Source organism: Zonotrichia leucophrys, chromosome 10 (genome assembly GCF_028769735.1).
Source record: "Zonotrichia leucophrys gambelii isolate GWCS_2022_RI chromosome 10, RI_Zleu_2.0, whole genome shotgun sequence".
Lineage (NCBI taxonomy): Eukaryota > Metazoa > Chordata > Aves > Passeriformes > Passerellidae > Zonotrichia > Zonotrichia leucophrys.
Genome location: NC_088180.1, coordinates 7,528,839 through 7,549,614, shown reverse-complemented (window position 1 = coordinate 7,549,614; position 20,776 = coordinate 7,528,839). Strand labels below are relative to the sequence as shown.

General features: G+C 42.3%; 1 protein-coding gene across 2 annotated transcripts; it reads right to left on the bottom strand.

Moving 5' to 3' along the window:
- Positions 1-257: 257 nt before the first annotated feature.
- PYGO1 (pygopus family PHD finger 1) lies at positions 258-8,450 on the bottom strand. Of its 2 annotated transcripts, none has more exons than XM_064722249.1 (3): positions 8,333-8,450; positions 3,861-3,946; positions 258-2,120 (listed from the first exon to the last, which is right to left on the bottom strand). In XM_064722249.1, exons 1-3 carry the CDS (start codon positions 8,379-8,381, stop codon positions 999-1,001), a joined length of 1,257 nt encoding a protein of 418 aa, XP_064578319.1. In that variant the 5' UTR covers positions 8,382-8,450; the 3' UTR covers positions 258-998. The 2 variants fall into 2 exon arrangements, with proteins under 2 accessions (XP_064578319.1, XP_064578318.1); XM_064722248.1 differs by lacking the exon at positions 8,333-8,450 and adding an exon at positions 7,912-8,017.
- Between the last annotated feature and the right edge of the window lie 12,326 nt (positions 8,451-20,776).

The following is a 20,776-nucleotide window of genomic DNA, read 5'->3' as shown; positions in this document are numbered from 1 at the left end:
CAGGCTGGAGCTGACAGCCCTAGGAGCTGGGCAGGATTTTCTGTGCACTACTTCATCCCCAATCCTCAGGCAGCACTGAGGCAGGAGACAGGGACCATCAGTGAGAAAGAATGAGAGAGAGGTGCATGACTGCACAACCGTGACAGGGCAAAGACTGCATCCCAAGGTATGTCCTCAAGATACATGAATTAAGGTTACATGTGCAACCCTGCTTCTGGCATTCTCTAGATTTAAAGCAGTGGACTTCATAAACTCAATGTGTTCTTCTTCCAATTTAATCTTATTTCACAACAATTTCCAAATAATGCAAGGCCTAGCAAGAGCCTTCAGCATATAATTGCTGAGAAGCCAAGAGATTATTGCCTTTTCAAGGAAACAGAAATGTGTAATAGTTAGCGGGTTTCATTGTGTTACTAAGCATGAATTCATGATTTTTGAATGGCACATTAATGCTTTACTTAAAAATAGGAAAAAGCACATACAAAATTCTCTGTATTTACCCTAAAATAACAACTATTAGTACTGCATATTCCTCCATGTCATCTCTACTATATTCAAAGAAAGGCTAGCAAGAACATCAATAACAGACATTCACGCCAAAAGAAAAAAACAAAGTAATGAGTACTTGCAAATATAGTACCATTAAAACCAAGCACTAAATGCTAGTGTTAGTTAACACATTAATATACACTAGCAAATTAGGGCTATTCATACAGGCACATTTTTCCTTCAATAATGTTGTCAATGCTCATCCTACTTCCGATCAATTGTCAGTTACAGTTTAATCAGAAACAAAAAATATTCCATCCTGTAAAACATTAGCACACATAAAACTAAGAGTACAAAAGCTGAGATGGAAGTTTATGAATGAATACAGATTAGGGGGAAAAAAGATGACAGCAATCCAACACAACTGATTGTCTGCAGAAAGTGAAGTACCCAATTTGTAACCGAATTTTCATAGCAAGTATTTGCTCCACTGGCAGCCACGGAGGCCGTCAGCCCTCTGTGTTCAGTGCAGGCGGCCCTGCAGTGTCTCTGGTGCGCATTAACTGCACATCCTTGTCAGCCATGCAAGTGTCACAGCCCCACACCGCCGATGCCTCCGCCGTGAGGAGCCCATAGGCCGACTCTGTCATGCCTGTACAGACCCGGTGGAACCATTTCTGACAAGAGGCTTCACACAGGATGGCATCCTGGTCATCGTTGACTTCATGTGTGCAAATCCCACACGGGTACACGGGCTCAGAGGACGAGTGTCCGTGACGACTGGGATGGAGGGGTGTCTTGCTGCTCTTTTCAGAGTTGCACCCTTCAGCAGAGCCTCGAGGCTGGCGGGACTTGCTCTGGGTCCCATTTGAGTGGCCAGCACTGGTGTTCTCAGCACTGTTAGAATGGCTGTTATCCTGATTTACCACATTGTTTCGAGTAACGCTTTTCAGGTCACTGTTACCTTGACTCACAACATCCTCTGTCCTGTGATGATGCTGATGAGCAGCAGTGTTCTGGCTGGGTGCTTTGCTTGCACCTTGAGTAAAGTCTTGCTTTTGTGCTGATGATTTTGTCTGGTTGTACGTGTTTGGTGGAGGAACAAAAGAATGGTTTGACTCTAGCTGAGAATTTGGAAAATTTGGATTGTTTCCAGGACCAAAGTTAGTTGGCACATCAGGGTGAGGTATCTGACCAGAATGGCCAAAGTTCTCCCCAGGATTTGGTCTGAAATGCTGAGCAGGCATATTGACATTTTGATTCATCTGACCACTGCCATAAGGTGGTTGATTCCCAAAGCCTGGGTTATCATGAGGACCAAAGCTGAAAGAGTGGGGTCGACTAAAACCCATGCCAACAGGGTTTTGAGGAAGAGGATGTGGCTGGTTTCTGAGGGAGTAAGAACCACCATATGGTGAGGACACTCTAGGCAGCATGTGAGGTGGCATTCTGAAAGTGTTATAGCCTCCAAAGCCAGGATAACCAGGATTACTAAAATATGGATTTCCTGAAGGAAGTGGTTTATAAGACACAGTATTATAGTTGTCATCAAATGGATTTGCAGCTACAAGGTGGTCAGAGCTTGGGTTCGGTGGTGGAGCATATTCAGATGGAGGAGGAAATGACGACCCCTACAAATATTTTAAATACAACACTTGAATTAGTTTTAGTATTTCCCTGCAAGACAAACCAACCACAAAGGCTCTGGATTAGCAATACAACTGCTGAAAGAACTGTTCAGCTGTTGTGTAAAATTCACCCGCTGTACCCTGCCAGGCTGTCTGAAATTTCAGAGGCAGGAGAGGAGCTTGAGCTCCAGATAATGTGGTGATTTATAGTAGTTTCAGAGTTTTAAAAAGTTTGCAGTTGAAAATACTACTTGATATGTGACTTCTATTTCATAATCTTTTACAAAAGACAAGGAACAATACAGAAATCCAACTGTCACAAACATACACAAAGTATTTCCAAATGTTGAAGAGCAGATTTGAAGCATTTCCCTAACTTCATTTTTGGGTTCATGTTACTGAATACACATCTCATAAGACAGCCCACTTCCATTAAGATATACAAACCTAATGGTACTATAACCCTAAAAAAGGCATTTAGAATATAGGAGTCAGCAGGCTGGTATCTTCTATAGTCTGTGGAATATTCTGTGCTGTACATTTCTGTACCAAAGAGCATTCAGTGACTGTGGACAGTCTGCAAAACATAGTCAGTAGGTATGAAACACGAGGATTATGCTCTGGTTACAGAGCATAATCAAGTGTTTAATGGAGCCCAGAGTCTGTTTAAATGTCAGCAGTGCAGTCATACAATTGAAATTCATTCTAGACTAGCCTGTAGGGAACACCTGCTGGGTTCACCCTCACACTAACTGTGCTCACAGAAAGCACTTCCTCCTAAGTACTAATGAACTGAGACTGAAAATTTATTTTAAAAAAATGCTGCATTGCAAATTTTAACCTGGTCAGAAGGAACACAAGCTAATCTGCATGTCCTCTAGAGTTATTACCATTACAGAACATAAGGAAACTCCACTAAAAAAGAGGCGTGAAGCCTTGTAAAGTAACAGAATATTTCTCAGAGCAAGTTTCAGCATGACTACTTTAAAACAAAAGAAAAATGAAGAAAAGATCCACATCTCAATGGACTCTGCATAGGCCTAACAGAAAGGGATTGTTTTACCTACATAAATAAAGGTATTCCCACTGGGCAGTACCAAATTAACAGATACTCTCACTCAAAGCTGAATGAATACACAAAGGAAAATTCAGCACTATAGATACCCAATTGCTGAAGATATTTTGTATTGAGGCTTTCTTTTCTGGAAAGAACAACTGCATAGAAATGTCACATTGCAAGGATTCACTGGAAAGGAGCTCTGCCTGACTTGGCTTTTGCTTGGAAATCACCTGGGGAGTATGCCAAGAGCTTGGTCAAAGCATTAACAAACTGTACTGATTCATTAGCCCACAAACCTACACATACAGAAATGAAAGTAAGGTAAGAAGTAGTCTCATGGCAACTACTCATGCTGTACCATGATTTCTACCAATGGCTACAAAGTCATTAAAAAAAAAGTCTGCCTCAGAATCAGATCCCTATGGGAAAAATCCAAGTTATTGCAGTCTCACTGTGCTCCTCTCTTTATATGTTTTTGGCAACTTACCGGGATTAAAATAACTTCAGCAAAAATACTAGTATTCAGGAAGATTTCAGCTTCAAAGTAAAACTGAAATACTTGCTATGTAGCTGCTATTTGTGACAACAAATTGATATTCTGAACAACGAGAGCTACTCATACCAGCAAACAACATTCGAGTGCACTGTTTATTAAGAATTCAAAAGAAGCAAAGGGAATTTACCTGTGTATTCGCTTTGCGCTTTTTCTTATCAGGGCTCCCAAGCTGAACTCCTGGTCCTCCTAACCCATCCAATCCACTGTCACCACCTACAAGATATCAATCAGGGCAGTACTACATTAATTTAATTGTAAGTTTCTCTTTAACTACCATAGCCTCAGATATCTGGTACAAATACTGAATTTGCATTGACTCTGGTGCCTTGTGCTGCAAGTGCTAAAGGAGCACACATCTGGAGGTGAGGTAACATCCCTCCTACTCCTGTCTGCTACCACTTTCATGTCCCATTCATGCTCATTCTTATTGAAATAGACATTTCCATTTATTTTATTTTTATCTGTCCCTTGATTCTTAATATCTCCACATCACTAGTTAGAAGTATTTCTTGTTTGCATAAACCATAAAACTCTCAAAAGAACTGCAAAAAGCCATGTCTAAGACTCACTTCTTAACTCACATAGACACTGCATCAGTGTAGCAAATATATAACAGATTGTTACAATCCACCATGAAGGAAAAGAAAAGCAAACAGTAGTAGGTCCATGAACAAAAACCACTGAAAACTTGCCATGTTGTTTAGACTAATCTCCAGTTCATCAAATCTAAATGTCACTAAATGCAAGACTTGATCAAACAAAAAGACACCTGCCAATAATCAGTGAACAGCCCACCTCTGCAGAAACCTTATAAAATAACTGAGCAAGTCTATCCTGGCACAAAAAAAAAAAAAAAAGAGAAAGGAATGTTCATTTCACTGGTTGCTCAATCAGATTTCACCCTGAGCAATACAAAGAGATATCTGTACTTCCCCTGGGATTCTCCACCTTTCACAACAGTGGGACAAGCTCTCAAATTTGTATAAATCGTGGCTTCCATTTTAAAACCCTAGTTAGACCATAAGTGAGAAATAAATCTGGCAATCTCATTATTATCCCAGTCTGTCTTCATAGGCTCAAGTGAAATTGCCATAATATGGGAACGCAAAGAAACCCCTGAGCTGAAGTATGAGAAGTATTTTCAGGTGATACCAGAGCAACACATGTTAAAGTACTAACATCATTATATTAAGAAACTATATTAATTCTTTTTTTTCCCAGGCCCACTAGGATAATAGCTTATTTGCTCTTTTATATTAATATATAGTAACAGCACAGAACAGTAAGCAGGCAATCCAACAAAAAAATTTTACTGTTGTTTGTTTAAAATTGATATTCAGAATATGAGACAAACTTTATCAAGATGCAAGCATCCAGCTGAACACACAGGTCCTCATTACCAAAGACAACCTGGAGATAACTGTGAATTATCAAGAGTATTATGCAAAGCAGCACCATGTATGACATTACACTGCTCTGTTAGACAAGTGTTCCCAGCAGACAGGTAAACCAGCTTTAGGAATATTCAGCAACATAACACAACATCTCTTCTCACAGGGAAGCAGCAGTCCTATTGTACACAGACCAAAATATCCAAGTTATTTGAAATACTCCTGATCAAGGAGACCTGACAAATTTTCACTCCCAGCACTTCCTCCAGGCCTCTTTTTTTTTTTTTTTTTTTTTTTTTTTTTTTTTTGAGGTTTCAGGGAATTTATCAGTCCTACTTCAAGTAAGAATCCAATTCTGCCTCAGCTTTAATAAGTTCCTTTTGGATCTAGCTGTCACTGTTAAAATCTGATTTTATTTTTCATTACACATAAGGAAGATGCATGGACATCCCAGATCAACACCTATCAAATTTTAAGTCTGAATTTCAAAGACAAGGGCATGATGTCACAATCAAGGTCTCAAAATAAATTCAAGTTTGCACATAGCATACGTATTGTGGTCTAAGGTACAATCAGAGAAACTAGGGATTTACTCTTTAAAAAGAGACCTTTCTGCCTTGATTTAGAAGATAAAATCCTGCACATACTAAGTGTGCTATGAAGCATTGCCACTACATTACCTGTAGATACTAAATGACTACAGCATAAGGCTTTACATAAAGAATGATGGCAAATTTTCCCTAAATTTCAACTCTATAAATCATCTTTATAATCTATTTTCTCAAAACTGTTCCTGTACTTTCTATCAGCTTCTTCTCCAGCATTCCTATAAGTTTATACTAAATTTAGTGTAACATTGCACTCTGAACACTAATCCTCACAACTGCATAAATTACACTCCTTTTCGTGTCCCTGTACTCTTAAAAAATAATTGACATTAACTACAGATAGCAAAAAATTCCAAATATCCAGATTTCTTTTAATAAATTCAACAATAGTAGCACAGACATCAGTAAATTTGTGATCAAGTAGAATACTTAGGGTCATACACAAGTGCTGGTTTACAGTAGCTGAAGTTAAGACTTTACAAAACTACATATAAATTCCCTCTCTGGGACATCATTCTTCAAAAGCATCAGCATACGAACATGAGAATTCCAGTGACAAGTTCCATCAATTTCTACCTGAATTACTCTCATCAGCAAAGCCATTCACATGCCTTGGTTTACAGAAGGGAGTCCTGTGTCTGGAAAGGCACAAAGCTTTTGTATTGTCACTCCTCACTGTGTGAGGCCAATGATTTAATTCAGCCCTAAGAATTTATATTTTCCCGGTGGGTTCTATAATGATTTAATTTATACATGAAGGAAACAGAATGTTAGTCCTAGCATACCTCCAAAAAAAGAGTGAATAAGGCTCATTTTCATGAAGCCAAAATAAACTTTCCACAAAGTCACTTTTGGTACCTACCACACAGACTTTCATTAAAGGAGTACCAAGCATTTTGGAATGCTGAAATAATGAAAAATTATTCATTGTCCAAGACTAATTTTTTGGGCAAAAGTACAGTCCTTCTGACTGGGACATCACCTATCTCATGGATCTAAAGATACAAATACATATCTGATAACTATTCCCCTATTAAACTACAGATAAAATTAATTTCAGCCATTCACACTTGGGCAAAGGAGAAGAGATAAGCCTCATATTCTCTTTTACTTCATACATACCCAAGATAGGCATTTTCAGTGTTAGTTAGGAGAACTGCAAGTTGTAGTTTGGTTTACACATTATGGGATTTTTACTTTGCATGTAATTTATGCCATACTTAACATACTGCAAATACAGTATGGAATATTTTCATATCCACTGACAAATCTCAGTCTAGGTTTTTACTACTTTATCTCAGTAAGAACATTTTCCCAAGAAACATAAATGGCTAAATAAACTTTTCATTAGAGGCAGAAAACTAAAACTAGTCTAATTTCAACCAAATTTGGTGAGCCTGTTCTGTGGCCCTGAGACTGTAAACAGTTTTGATAATAAGCTGTAATCAGGTGGAACTCGGTGGGTAACTCCAGCATGTGAAACCATATATGCTTAAATATTTGCAGAATCAGGGCTTGAGAGTGGAGGAGACTAATGAATCCCAGTCTCCTTTGTAACACTGCTGTGTGTCTTCATTCTCTCATTTTCAAGCTTGCAATCCAGCTGTTACTATAGCAGTTTTAGAAAAGCAAACTGTAAATCAATGACAATATGCACCGTGGAATCCACACCTTTTCCCACTTATCCAACCAGAGAAAAAGCTTAAAACAGCAAGAACAATAGAATTCCAGGGGTAAAAGGGGAGGCAAGAAAACAAGAAGCACTAAATTGCGAATTCTATAATTTTGCCATGATTTTCACCCAACTCAGTCACCCATCCTGCTGTCTTTTATTATTTCATTCAGAGAGGCATTTCTGTGTCTAAGGACTAAAAGGACACAACAATCACTACACAGGCTGATGTGCCACTGCCATTAAAGTCAGCTGCACTGCCGAAGTCGGAGGAGACCCTGCATTTCTGCCCTTCTCCCTGCTCCTTTGAAAGAAACGCATACCTCAAACCTCACCAGAGCCATACACCAGTGCTATAAGTAAAGAATAATATTTCGATTTTTTTCTTTTTTCATTTCCCGAAAAGGGAAAGAAAAAACCCCCACTAGAGTCAAGCACAGGAGCCAGGACCGGGGGAAGAAGAGCGAACACTCAAGTGTAATTTATGGGCTCTGCATCAGCACGAACTCGGACATGTGGCACTGCCGCCGTATTCCCTTGCACCAGCAGTATGCTTGCTGCATACTAATGCGCTGCTCATCCCCAGACACACAGAGACAGGACCGCACGCCGCCCTCCCCCGCGGGGCACACCTGCGCGCACGGCGAGCCCCGGGGCTGCTTTTCAGGGCCCGCAGGCTGCGGGAGCCCGCGGGGCCCGGCCGGGCCCCACCGACCAAACTTCGAGCGGCCCCCGCACCGCCGGCCCCGCGGCAGCCGCAGGGAGGGACCGCGGCGGGGGCGGCCCGGCCCGCGCTGCGCGGCGCGGGGAGCCCGGCGGGCAGCGGCGGCGCGGGAGGTGCGCGCATCCCGCGGCTCCGTCACCGCTCCGCAAGGGAGCCAGGCCCCAGCGGCGGCCGCCCCCGGGCCCGGCCCAGCCCTCGCCGTACCTCGGGATCTCTTCAGCGCGATGGGGTCCTTCTCCTGTTCCGCTGACATTACAGACAGCAGCGCATGGCTCCCAGGGCGGCAAGAATCGGGGCTCTTTGATGCTGCTGCCGCCGCCGCCGCCGGCCCGCACCCCGCCCCCTCCGCCCCCGCCTCCTCCGCCGCCGCCCCCGCCCGCCGCTGCCCTCGCCGCCGCCGCCCCAGCAGCGGAGCTACGAGACTTTGCAAAGTTTGGGCGCGGGAGGGCTCTGCTACAGCTCGCGGCGGGGGCCAGGCCAGGCGGGGTCCGGCGAGCGGAGCGCCCCTGCCCGGAGGCCGCCCGGGGGTCCGCGGAGCGCCGAGACGCGCCGGCCAGGGCCCCCGCAGGCTGCAGGCGCCCGCCTCGCCCGGCCCCCGCCGCCGGGGCTGCCGGGCCCCGCGCAGCGCCCCCGCCGGACACGGCGCCGCTCAGCGCGCCGAGCCCCCGCTGCCCGCCGGCTCCCGGGCGCGCAGGGGCGGCAGCGCCCGCGGGGCGCTCCGCGGGGCTCCCCCTGCTCCCGCCATGAGCGCGGCGGGACTCCCGGCCCCGGCCGCGCCGCCGCTCGGAACAAAGGCGCCGCGCTGGGGCGGCTCCGCCGGCGCCTCCACCCTCCGCTCGGCCACCGCCGGGACTCGGTCCGGCCGCGGGACAGCCGCGGGGCGGGCAGGGCCGGCAGTGCCCGTGAGCGCGGGGGCCGCGGCAGGAGCGGGCAGGGGCCGCCTCGGCCGCCGTGCGGGGGGAGTCGCTGGCCGGGACCGAGTCCGGGGCCGTCAGGGGTTCCACGGCGCGGCTCCGGTGCGGCACGTGCCTCACGCCTGCTTCCCGCCCCCGGGCTGCGGCTCCCGTTCTCCTGCCCACGCTGGGGGGGGCTGAAGGGCTGGAGCACCGCGCTCCGGCGGCTCCCGGGCAGGCAGGGGGACCTTATACCCGGAGGGGCTCCCCACACCGGGTGCCACCCGCCGGCCGGGTCTCTGGCCTGGGGGTACCGCACAAACCACTGGGCCCAGCCCGTGCCCTCATGCGTCGGTAAACCCTGCCAAACCCTTAAAAACACACGGGACAGAAAAATCGCTGCCGGTGTCGGTGTAATCTTGTGCAAACACATTCTACCTCAGTTTCCCATCTTCTGAAGTGGCTGAGTTTTAGAGGTATTCAGCGTGCAGTTCTTGATCTAGATCAAAATTGTTAATCAACTGCATTAAAAGTACCATTTGAATAATGATTTATTCTCCCTATAAGGATAAAAAATGCCCAGCTGTACGGTATTGGGTTTGCTCACGTGCCTGACTTCTAAATACTTGTCAGTGCTACTTCTTTATGTACCTTCTTGTTAGATGGGTAGTTGATACTTTTGGTATGGCTATTACTTAGTTATACAAAATGCAGAAGTAAAGTGGAGAAAGTAGTTCAGTTTATGTTGATTTCTGTCCTTCCCTAGACATCACTTTTATTTGTCCACAGTCTCTTACTTTGCAGCGATCCCAGATGCACGTACCTCAAAGTACAGCACACCGCCAGTATTCTCATGGGATGTGCTGCTTGATTCTGTGTAATCTTACTGAAGAGAATATTAGCAAGGTGGGTGTGAGCTTGTCTATATTTGGAGGAAGATGTGCCTTATCTGTGAAGAGATTTGCATTTTGTGTGACAGAGCTTGCTGCAGGCCCAGCTGATTCTCCCCGGGCTGCAGGAGCTTTGTGCACGGCTGCCGTGTAATGGCATGTAGACTGTAATTATGGATGTGCAGATTGATGTCACCGAGGCTGTGAAGATTCCTACGGGGACATTGTCTGCATCAGAAATGGGAGCTGGGAATTCAGATTTAACCCAGTGCTCTACTTGCAAAAAATTATGTCTGTTTTGCTGTTCATCCAAATTCAGCTTTTAACTGGCTCCAGTCTTTTGTGAGCAATCTGTGGGAATCCTGTTGGACTCACTTCTAAACTCTCGTTGGAAATAGCTGATGTGATATCTGAAAGGAACTAATTCACTGGCTCAGGTGCCTGCTACACCAGCATCCCAAATATTTCCCAAAAATCTACAGTTCTCATTATGACACACAATTCACCACCTTATAAGCCTCACTGGTCATTGGTTGTCCTTAAAATTACCCCAACATTTCTTCCTTTCAAAAGCTGGCATTAATTAAGAAGACTTAGGGGCAGCTAGTTAGCAACCTTCCAACACCTAAGGGGAAGTTACCAAGAAAAGAGAGACAAAGCTCTTCACAGAAGAGTGTGGCTTGAAATGAAGCTTCCAGTGGGGCAAACCCCAGAATTACCTGGTCCAAGTTTAGCATTAGACTTGCTTTATGCAAGATGCTGGACTCAAAGGCAAGACCTCCAAAGTCCTTTGGAACTGTAAAGTTCTGAATTAATTTCTGAAATAATTTTCTTCTGGAAAAAAAGGGATATGTTTAAGGAAATTTGGATTTCAATAGTCTTAGCTTGTAACAGTATTCCAGCATCAGTAGATTCTATCCCCCCACTTGCTATGAGGGAAAAAATACAATAATTCATTTTTCTAAAAGGCCTCTTTTCATGTTAAACAAATATAAGTGCTAATTCTACAACCTTTACATGTTTCACAGCACCAGTGTGATAAACAGGACTGTTTATCAAGGCTGGAGGGAGTTTCTGTCAGGCTTGAGACAATACCAAAAATCTGGGTTTGCTGTTTTGCTGGAGTCACACCCCTGCTCCAGACTCATTTGTTCTCCTCCACACCTCCCTTTGTTGGTAGTAGAACTGAACACGTGCATGTTTATAAGTTACACTGAGATGTGCTTTTCATGCTTTTCTAGCCTGGCTGGCAATGCAGCTGATACTACTCTGGGAAAATGTGTTAAGCAGGACCCTTGTGGCTCTGTGAGAAGCAGAGCATCTCTGCCGACCTGACTGGGCTGGAACTGAAACGCTTGGAGCTTGAGTCACTGAAGCCATTTCAGTGCAAACTGCTCTGCCTGCTGGTGAATGCTGCATCTGTTCTGGTGATGCAAACCAGGCCTCACCAGCACACGTCTGTTTTGTTTCTGCTTTTAATCAGCAAAAATTAGGACTGTCTAAACTTCTGCACTAGCCACTTCGTCACATAATATAAAGTGCAAAATACAAAACAGAATCTAATTAATTGTTTATTCATGTTTTAACTTCAGTCTGAAATGAATACAAAACTGTTTGTAGGAAACAAGGCAAAATATATTGGCTTATGAATTGATCCATGAAAGAATGTAAGTTTTTATCTGTAGCCCATTACATTAGTTTTCTTCCATATGACACAAGTCTGAGAATGATCATGCCTTTGTCTAGTCACATTGCAAATCACTGGCTGATGAAACATATTTTTCTAAGCTTTGCAAGACAAGTTATTAGTGAACTGATCAAAAAATGTCTCAGCTGTACAAAGGCCACTCTAGTGTCATATCTATACTCAAACAAAATTTTTAAAGTTCAAAGCAAGCTCTTAGTTATGAAACCTAGTGAGACTAATTGATTTTTTGGGGTGCGTATTTATTTTTTCAGCTTACATCTGAAACATGTATATGCTGAAGTATCTCAGAAAAAGCAGCTTTCATGCACTCAGATACTCTTGCCAACACAAGACTTATAAAGTTAAAACCTACAATTTTCCATTACTTTGAAACTATAAAGTTTTATATTCAATATATCAAAATTAATTAGTACCTAAATAATTAAAATATAAAGATGATATTGATTATGCAGGAACTTAAGTTTAATTATTGTATTTACAGCTATATATACACCAAAGAACAAAAGTTTTGACAAGTGTGTGTGTGTATATGCATTAAAAAACCTGATTTGATCTTCAAGTCACCAAGACAGATAAAACCTCTCTGATAAGTAAAAGGAAACTTTCAGTTTGCCATGTTAACTGCAATACAATACCTTTTGGAAAGGGACAAATACATGCTTGAGTAACCTTTGTAGGCTTCTCTGCAAAATGGACTTCTGCCTACTCAGAGGTGGTTGCCTCTTGAGCAACGAACAGTGAAATGGGGACACTCTGTGGGGAAAGGAAAGAAATGCAATCTCTCACTCTTTCTGGATCATCATCTTGAATCCTTTGCATTTTCCTGTTCATTGTGGTCTGATGAAAAGAAGGGAAGCATTTAATTCCTGCACTTCACTGCTTACAAAATGGAAAATGAAAAAAAAAAAAGAAAAACCACAAACATTGTTGGCAAATGTAGCAAAAAAACTCCACAATGAAATCTCTTCTGCCATCCTAGGAGAGGAGATAACAAATCTATCTTCATTCCCTCTTTTGTTTATTGTGCCACTAAAGTAGGGAAGAACACAAGAACAGATAACTAAATATGCCTAAGTACACCGTGACCTAGTTACATAGATGCTGCACTCACCCATTGCATCTGAGAGGAGCCTCCCTAATCCCCAGGCTAAAATTCACATGAAATCCAGGATTTCAAGAAAAGAATGTAGAATTATTTAAAAGATATGCACTATCTGTCTGCAAACACCAAACTGGATTAAATTACTTGGCATGTATTATGTTTAGTGGGGACAATTCCAAATCAGAAATGTAGAGGCAGAGGTTTTAGGATGCTATACAGCTGTTCCTCTGGGGATCCTGTCATTTTCTTATCTGCAACTGCAGGGCTGGGCTCCACGTTTTGGCCCAGTTGAGCTACAGAAAAGAAACACCATCATAAACTCTTAAAACCTTGTTGAATGCTAAACCAAGTTGCAGAGCGCTCCCATTAAGAGGCTGTTTCCAGCCATCCCCACTTGGGCTGAGACCTCTGAAGCCCAGGCTGTGGCACAGCCAGCACTGCTGGGTGCCAGGGTCCCACCCCTGGCCTGTGCCAGCAGCCCAGCATGGAGGTGGCCTCTGGGCCTTTCCCAGCTCAGGTGAACTCCAGGGATTGTCAGCTGTGCTACCATGGCTTCTGACACACTGACCTCCCCCACTGATTTTACCCTACCCTGCCCACACCACAGAGATGGAGAGGGAGCTTATAAAAAATGAGAGCGCTTTCCTCTTTAATATAGCCATTTTTCTGTAAAGTGTTTTAAAAGCCAGCATTCTTCCTATTATGAACTAGGGGTTGTCTTGCTTTTGATTTATCAGAAGAATTTTAATTGAAATACTTAGAAACTCAAGCCTGGGGTTTACTTATCCTTTGAAGCTGGGAAATCTCAATCTCAAGGGATTCATTCTGCCTTGACTGTGGGTTTTGTGTAAAGCAAAGCCAGATTGTTTTATTTGGTAGAGCCCAAGCAAGCTGTTACTGACTTTTAAATATTCAGGACCTATTCCAAAGCAGGATGGTTGCTAACATGAATAATTTTAATGGATTTTTTTATTGTTATTATTTTACAGTCTGCGCTGTAAACTATCTTATTTCCAACTTCAGTTGTATAACCTATCACAAGGAAGGCTATGAGCAAGTAGTTCAGTGGGATTGTTTTATGCTATTGTGTCTGTAAACTGCAAAAAGTGAGGAGGCAGCACAGACTGTCTGTCACCCACCTCCTGGTGATAGTTTTCAGCAAATCAGGGGGGTTAATCTCCTAGACCAGCACACCAAACTGCAAATTGTTAAAAGGCTGTAGTGAGCTGCAGTATATGCAGCACTTTTCCTGCTTTCATGTGGTGCAATAGCCTGGCAGCCCAGCCAGAAATCTGCGGCTTTACTCATGAAAATCTTTTTTTCCCAGTGTATTGCTATGCAGATAAAAGGAAATTCAAAACCATTCTATTAACAGAAGCTCTGGGGAGTCCCCATTTTATTTCCAGCTAAAGTAGGATCCAGTGTTTTAGGCAGTGATTCAAAATGTCCCACAGAGTATAATAGGAAACATTATATTCCATTGCCCATAAAAATTTACTTTCACCCTTCAAAACCATGGATAATTACAGTATCCAGCACCCCCTGAACCCACCTGGAGTTTTGGTCAGCTTCCAGTGATGCTGGAGTCATCTCTCCAGAGAAACCCGGAGGAACTTGGGCCACTTGGCAGCACTGCCAGAAAACCATCTCAGTTGGTCCTTGCAGGGGCCCCAGAGCCACCAGGACGGGCAGGAGTCTCTCAGAGGTCAGAGCCCAGGCCTCTGTTGGAAGCCAGGGGGATCCTATGGACCAGGGATATCCAGGAACAACATCTGTGTCACTGAGCACAGCTAGATCCTGAGTTTTTTCTATTTTTTATATGTTTTAAAGGTGCTTTCCTGTGTAAATAGGATTTAAATTATGGGATTTAAATAAAGCTTACACTCCTCTTTCAGCCAGAAATAACTTGATCTCTCCTTGTCAAATATGAATGTGTTTACCTGGGGCTCTAACATGCAAGTATGTGAAGAGAGAGGGGCTCAAATCCCATCTTGTTTGCTGTGTGGGGAGGAAAAGGTGAAGCCTCAATACATCAGTTACAGAAAGTGTAGGACCCTAACATGGACAGCAGCAACATCAGCACCTGCAGCTTCTCTCTTACTGACAGAGGATATGCTTTACTGCCCAGCAAGCAGTGCTGAGCCATGACTGCAGAGGAAGGAAGAAGGGATGCACAGTGCCAACATGTATCAGAAATAAGATAAGGCACAGTTTAATCCTACAGGTAACAAATGTTTATGCATCCCCAAACAGAAAACCCAACTGGATTTACGTGTATATATTCAGAGGAGTAACTTGAATAAATGAAAGGAAAGCAGAGGTATTTTTCATATATAACAAGATGTGAAGTCTGGCTTCAGGTGCAAAGGAGATTCTCAGCCCAGGCCTTCATACCCCAAGCTATTGATCCCTTTATCCAACAACAGACAAGCTTAGACTGTAGCTTGCTGTCCCTGATAAACTAAACAAAGCAATGGCAATGCTGTCACCTGAAGGAATGTGGCCATTCAGTGCAGGAGGCCCACAGCACTCACCTGGCAGTAGCTCAGACATTCAGGTTGGTGGCAGACTGCAGGCAGGGAGCACAGCATCACACCCCAAACCAGGGCTGCTTCTAAGCTTTTCTTTGCAACAGTAACTCCTTGGAAGATGGAGATCTACTGTTTAGTTATTGCTACTGAGAACAAGGATTCTGGACTGTAAAATGAACCTGGAACTGGAAACTGCAGTTGGTTCCTGTTCTTACCTAGAGAAAGAGCAACATCTCAGGTGGATTGCACTGGTAGAGCGTTGGTATCACTGCACAGTCCAAGACTGACTGTTCCCTAGTTATTTGAAATTGTTATCTTTAAAAATGTAATTTATTTACTCAATTTAGGATTTATTCACTTTTTACAAATACTCTCTTAAAATACTTGATCATATTTTCAGCATTGGTCTGATTTTCTCAATTATCTCTCAATAACTATATTTCAGTACTCCTATATTTGAACATAAGGAGTAAAGACTTTTGGATTATACTTGGTTTTATAAATAATCTCCACAGCTGGTGCTCTAAAACTCCCAGGGATAAATGTCATATAAGCTAGGAAGAAGTGGTCTAGAAGCAGACTCTGCAGGTGGGAACAGCTGTGATTCATAAAGAAGCATGATGAGGCTTTTGGGATTTCCTTTGTCTTCTGAGAATTCAAAAGGAAAGAGACTTCATGGTTCTGCTGCAGAATTCAGGCATCTCAAGTGATCAGCAGGAGACACTGACAAAGCAGAGAAGCTCTGACTGCCTGGGGTGTTCAGTGTGCTCTCTCTTGGGGGCACCCAGCAGTGACAGGGCCCATGCTCTTATGGGTCAGAATAAGAAGTAAATGTATTCAAAATGTATTTCCTGGACATGGAAAAAAGTTAGCAGACATTTATTTCAAATCTTCAGTTCCCAATACTGTGATTTTAAAACTTCGAAATACCTGTGGATATCTTCCCTCCTCCATTAAGTATCCAATGCCAGTAAAGAACTCATATCTTTTAAGGAACAACATATACAAAAACTGAAGTCAAACCTACCAAGTATTGCAAGATTCCACTTCCACTGATGTTTTGATTTCAGTCTCCCTAGAGACCCTGTAAATGACAGCAGTAATTTCTGTGGTTTCATTTCCAGTAGTTTGCATGGGCACCACTACTCTAAACCCAGCTGTGAACTGCCCAGCCAAGTTCTCCTTGCTCTCAGGTGCCAATCAGTGACCAGCCTGGCAGAACAGAAAGCACTGAATCCCTCCAGAACACAACTTCCTCACTAACTGAACTTGACTGACTTCCACCTGGCATGCAGTCCTTTGTCAGAGCAGCACTTTGCCTCCTGACCAACAGCAGCTGCATTTGCAGTCTTTCATACACTGGACATGGGGTTCCACAGGTGTAAATGTGCTGGGGAAACTCAGCAGTGCAGCTTTGGCAGCAGCTGGAGAGAACTGCACTGAGAACCACGTGTTTCACACCCCATGAAAATAAAGCAGAACAGAGATTTTTCCATGGGTGTTAGCAGTGGGACAGAGATTTAGGTGGGAAACAATTCCAGGTACATAAGTGATACATGAATACATGGTTGGGCAAGTTCTATGAAATTCAATTATAAGTTCAGTTCAATGTCTACCTCTTTTATGACTTCAAGTGCCAACAATGCCCTATCTGCTCAGCCTGAAATGAGGTGCTGCAGTTTTCATCTTCCTTGTTTTGAGCCACTCCTCAGAGACACTGAAAATAAAATATCAAGTAACACCTTTACTAAGGAAAACTTTTATTTCAACTGTGCAATCAATCAGTATTTAGACAGCAGTTTCATAAACATTTGGCATTTAAACTTCTATTATTTTTTGGCATGACCTTGGGGTAGTATATAAACAACCCTGGAGGGGAAAAATGAACCAACACACTAGGTAACATTTACTAGAATGCTAGAAAAAGAAAAACAAATCCACATTATTAAACAAAATAGTTTTTAAAAGACATTAAAAAGTTACATTCAAATCAGGGCAAACATTAGCTTCCCTCATGCAATGGAATTCATGGAGCTGATCCCCTGAGACAAATATAAAATTAATACAATTCAGCTCCATCCTCCATTAGCCAGTCAGCCATTGCTGCCCTTGGAAGAAAATGGCACACAGAGTGAAAGGATCCAGACCACCACAATGTCAGATACACACCTGGCTCCTACACTGGCAAGTCATTCACAACTTAAAAAAAAAAAAAGAAGCCAAACAATCAAAAAGCAACATTTGTATAAATCAGTTTTTCATATACAGTTAGTCTTCACTGAAAACACACCAGGCAGATGCAATGTGAGTATATGCAACCATGAAAAGCTGAAAACTTCTTTTATTGAAGGAGCCCTATGGAACCAGAGGGCCCAATACAGCAAAGCCTTAAGCTTGTTTTCATATCCCTTTCGAGTCAGTCTGGAGTGGGCTCAGCATAACTCTAGAGGAATTTCAAAGAAATGAACTTACATTTGAGCCAAGCTGAATTTGTGTTCTTTTCTCTCTTAACAGAAAGTGATCTGGACTGGTACAAGAACTGTGGTTTCTGAAACACTTGTTCCAAAATGCTACACAGAGTTATTGCAGGAAGGTGCTCAGTATTTCCTGCAGACAGGAATCCCTCTGCTCTAAGGCTGCCATTAGCAGAGCTGCAGCAACTGGCAAGTGAGACAATTGCCCAAGCTAAGAACTACCACTTCAGCCAATTACTAAGTGTAATTCTGCTTTCAATTTTATGGGAATAATGTCAGTTAATTGATTTCTGTGAAATACCACCAGCATTACACCCGGGCAGCTCTCTCGTTGCCATGAATGGGATTTTGGGCTAAACATGGAGTGCCCTGCAAAACCTACCAATGTTCCCCATGTTAGGAGATGGAATTTTCCCTGCATGAACTTCACTAAATGAGCAAAAATTCATAAAATGAACAAAAGCTCAGAATTTGCTCAGAGGAACATTTTACTGAGGGCCAGCAGTAGCTCTGCTTGTGTACACTCAGGCTGCAGGAAATGAGAAGTCATTCAAGTTGACTTGATTTGCAATGAAAAAGAGGTAAACTGACTTGAAATATTCAGTGTTTACTACAGGCTAATACTGGATTCATGGAGAGTTCTAACACTTCTGTCCTTTTAAAATAATAGTACTGTGAAAATTTAAAAAACAAACAGAAGCTTATTTTGTTTGTCCAGACTATGCAAACTGAAATACAAATTAATTCTCCCATTGGCTTAAAAAGAAACAGGATGAGGACCCTGATTTGAATAAGACAAACAAGATGAAGCACATATAAAAAGTTTAGGACTAAACCCAGAGAAGGAATGAACTATAAGAATAATGAAAAACAGGCAAAACAATCTTTTGACACTATTTTCTGTTAAAAACATCATCAGTTACACAAGCGTAGCTGTGGGCACACTGAGCATTTAGTTTTGACTCCAGGCACTGAAGGGCAGATCCTCTCTGACAAACACTGTCACCATGGGAAGTCAGTTTTGAGGTTCTCTCTGTAAGTTTTGATGCTTTTCAAGTCACATCAACAGTAACATTTTTGCTTTTTTTTTTTAAACACAAGGGTTGCACATACATTCATTGCACCTGCCATGGCCCCTTAGTTCTTACAACACTTAAACAAAATCAATTCACATAGTGTAACACTAAATTCCACATTTATGTTCATCTTCCAGAACATATTTAGCAAAATTCATAATTAAGAAATTATATTTTTTTCTCCAGGACCCAGTTTCTACAGACATAACCTAGAAGAAAAACCTGGAAAACCTGAAACCAGTCTGCCTGCTGTGTTCTGCCAGCTCTTTCTAGGCAAATGGAATGAACAAAGGGAAAAACTCATTCCCTTAGACAGCCATGAGTATAGACTTTGAAAAAAATTATCATCTGTAAGATCATATTTATAATTACATGCATTGCCTTCAAGGCTATGAAGCATTCAAACTTTTTAATTTTGCACTGTTAGAATTATAATTCTGCTATTAAATTCAATAGAGACATTATCAATTTCTACAGTTTTTCTGGCTATTCCTTACCTTACCTTATTGGTGTTTTCAATCATAAGACAAATTTTCTCTCACAAAATCTTGTGACACATTAGTACTAGGCCATGAATTTTGAGGAGAGGATTTTTGTTCTGTAGAAATCATGACTGTGCCAAAGGGAAGCACATGAATGTAGACTGGGTTCTGGAGAAATGTTTTATATTTGGTTAACATAAAAATAAAGAAAAAGACAGAATAATTAATGTCTAACTAAGCTTTCCTATACGCTGAGGTAACCTTAAATATCTTTGGTTTTCTTTATTTGCTGATAAGAAGTACCTTGATAAAGCATTAAGTGATGAATCCAGCTCTGGACGTGCTGCTCTCTAATACACTGAGTGTTTTCAACTCTTTGGCTATTGAACTTTAAGCATCTGTATCAGATTGGCAGATTTTATTTGAAGCCTGTTTCTCTCAGATTATCCATAGGTTAAACTACAGAATGAGTCTTTGGAAGGAAGAGTTTAGGATTCATAGTATTTACCTGTAACTAGGATCATTAAATTATACCCCAGTGCCAGTACTTACAGCAAACAAGTCTTTGGAGAAGCAGTTACCATCTGCATATCAGCTCTTTCTGAATGCAACTAACACAAGAGGCTACTCTGAAAGATGAAGTGTGAAACTTCATGCTACAGTTACACATTCTTACTCTAGTTTTGATTAATTCACACTCTACCTAACGAAAAACAGTACTCTGCTGTACACTACACGTTCTGCCTGACAAGACCGAAAATAAATCTTTGGTGAAAAGTTTTCTTTTTCTTCAGCAAGTAGTAAAAAAACTATTTAAAAATATTTTTCTTAATACTGTACTGTTCATCAACTACAAGCTGGAGAAAAAAATTACACTTGGAATTCTTTGGAGATATCTGCTGGCATTTTAATTTTCTTTAAAGGCTCTTGTAACAAGGTAGTTAAAATTGTTGAATACAACTCACCTATGCAATCGGCTAGTTCAATCAAGAAGTCCTATTGGGTTTTGTTAGTAACTACTTATACAATAAAATGTATTCAGCTCTTCAAACCTATAGCATTTTAACTATTCAATTCCTTTTGGATAATATGTGGCTTCCTTCTCCTCCACAGAAAAGTCTTTGGTACAAGATCATTCTTCATTGGTGAGTGTGTACTGTGTGCTGCAGGACTGGCAACAGCTCCAGGGGAAAGAATTCCAGGAACCAGAGCCCAATCCCTCAGCACAACCCAACCATGAGAGTAGGGCTTACCCACAACTTCTGACCACCTACTGATACTGAGGAGCAACACAGGAGCCAGCCTGGCACACCTGGAGGTGACATCTCAGCCCCAGCACCGTCAGTGGGAGTTCTGACAGACTTAAATAGAGCCAGGAGTCCCTATGGTTGATTTCTCACAACATTATATTTTAAACAATCTTTTAAAGTAAAAACATATGCCTAATTTTTTTTTTTCCTTTCTTACTTTTTTTTAAAGTAGAATAGGGAAA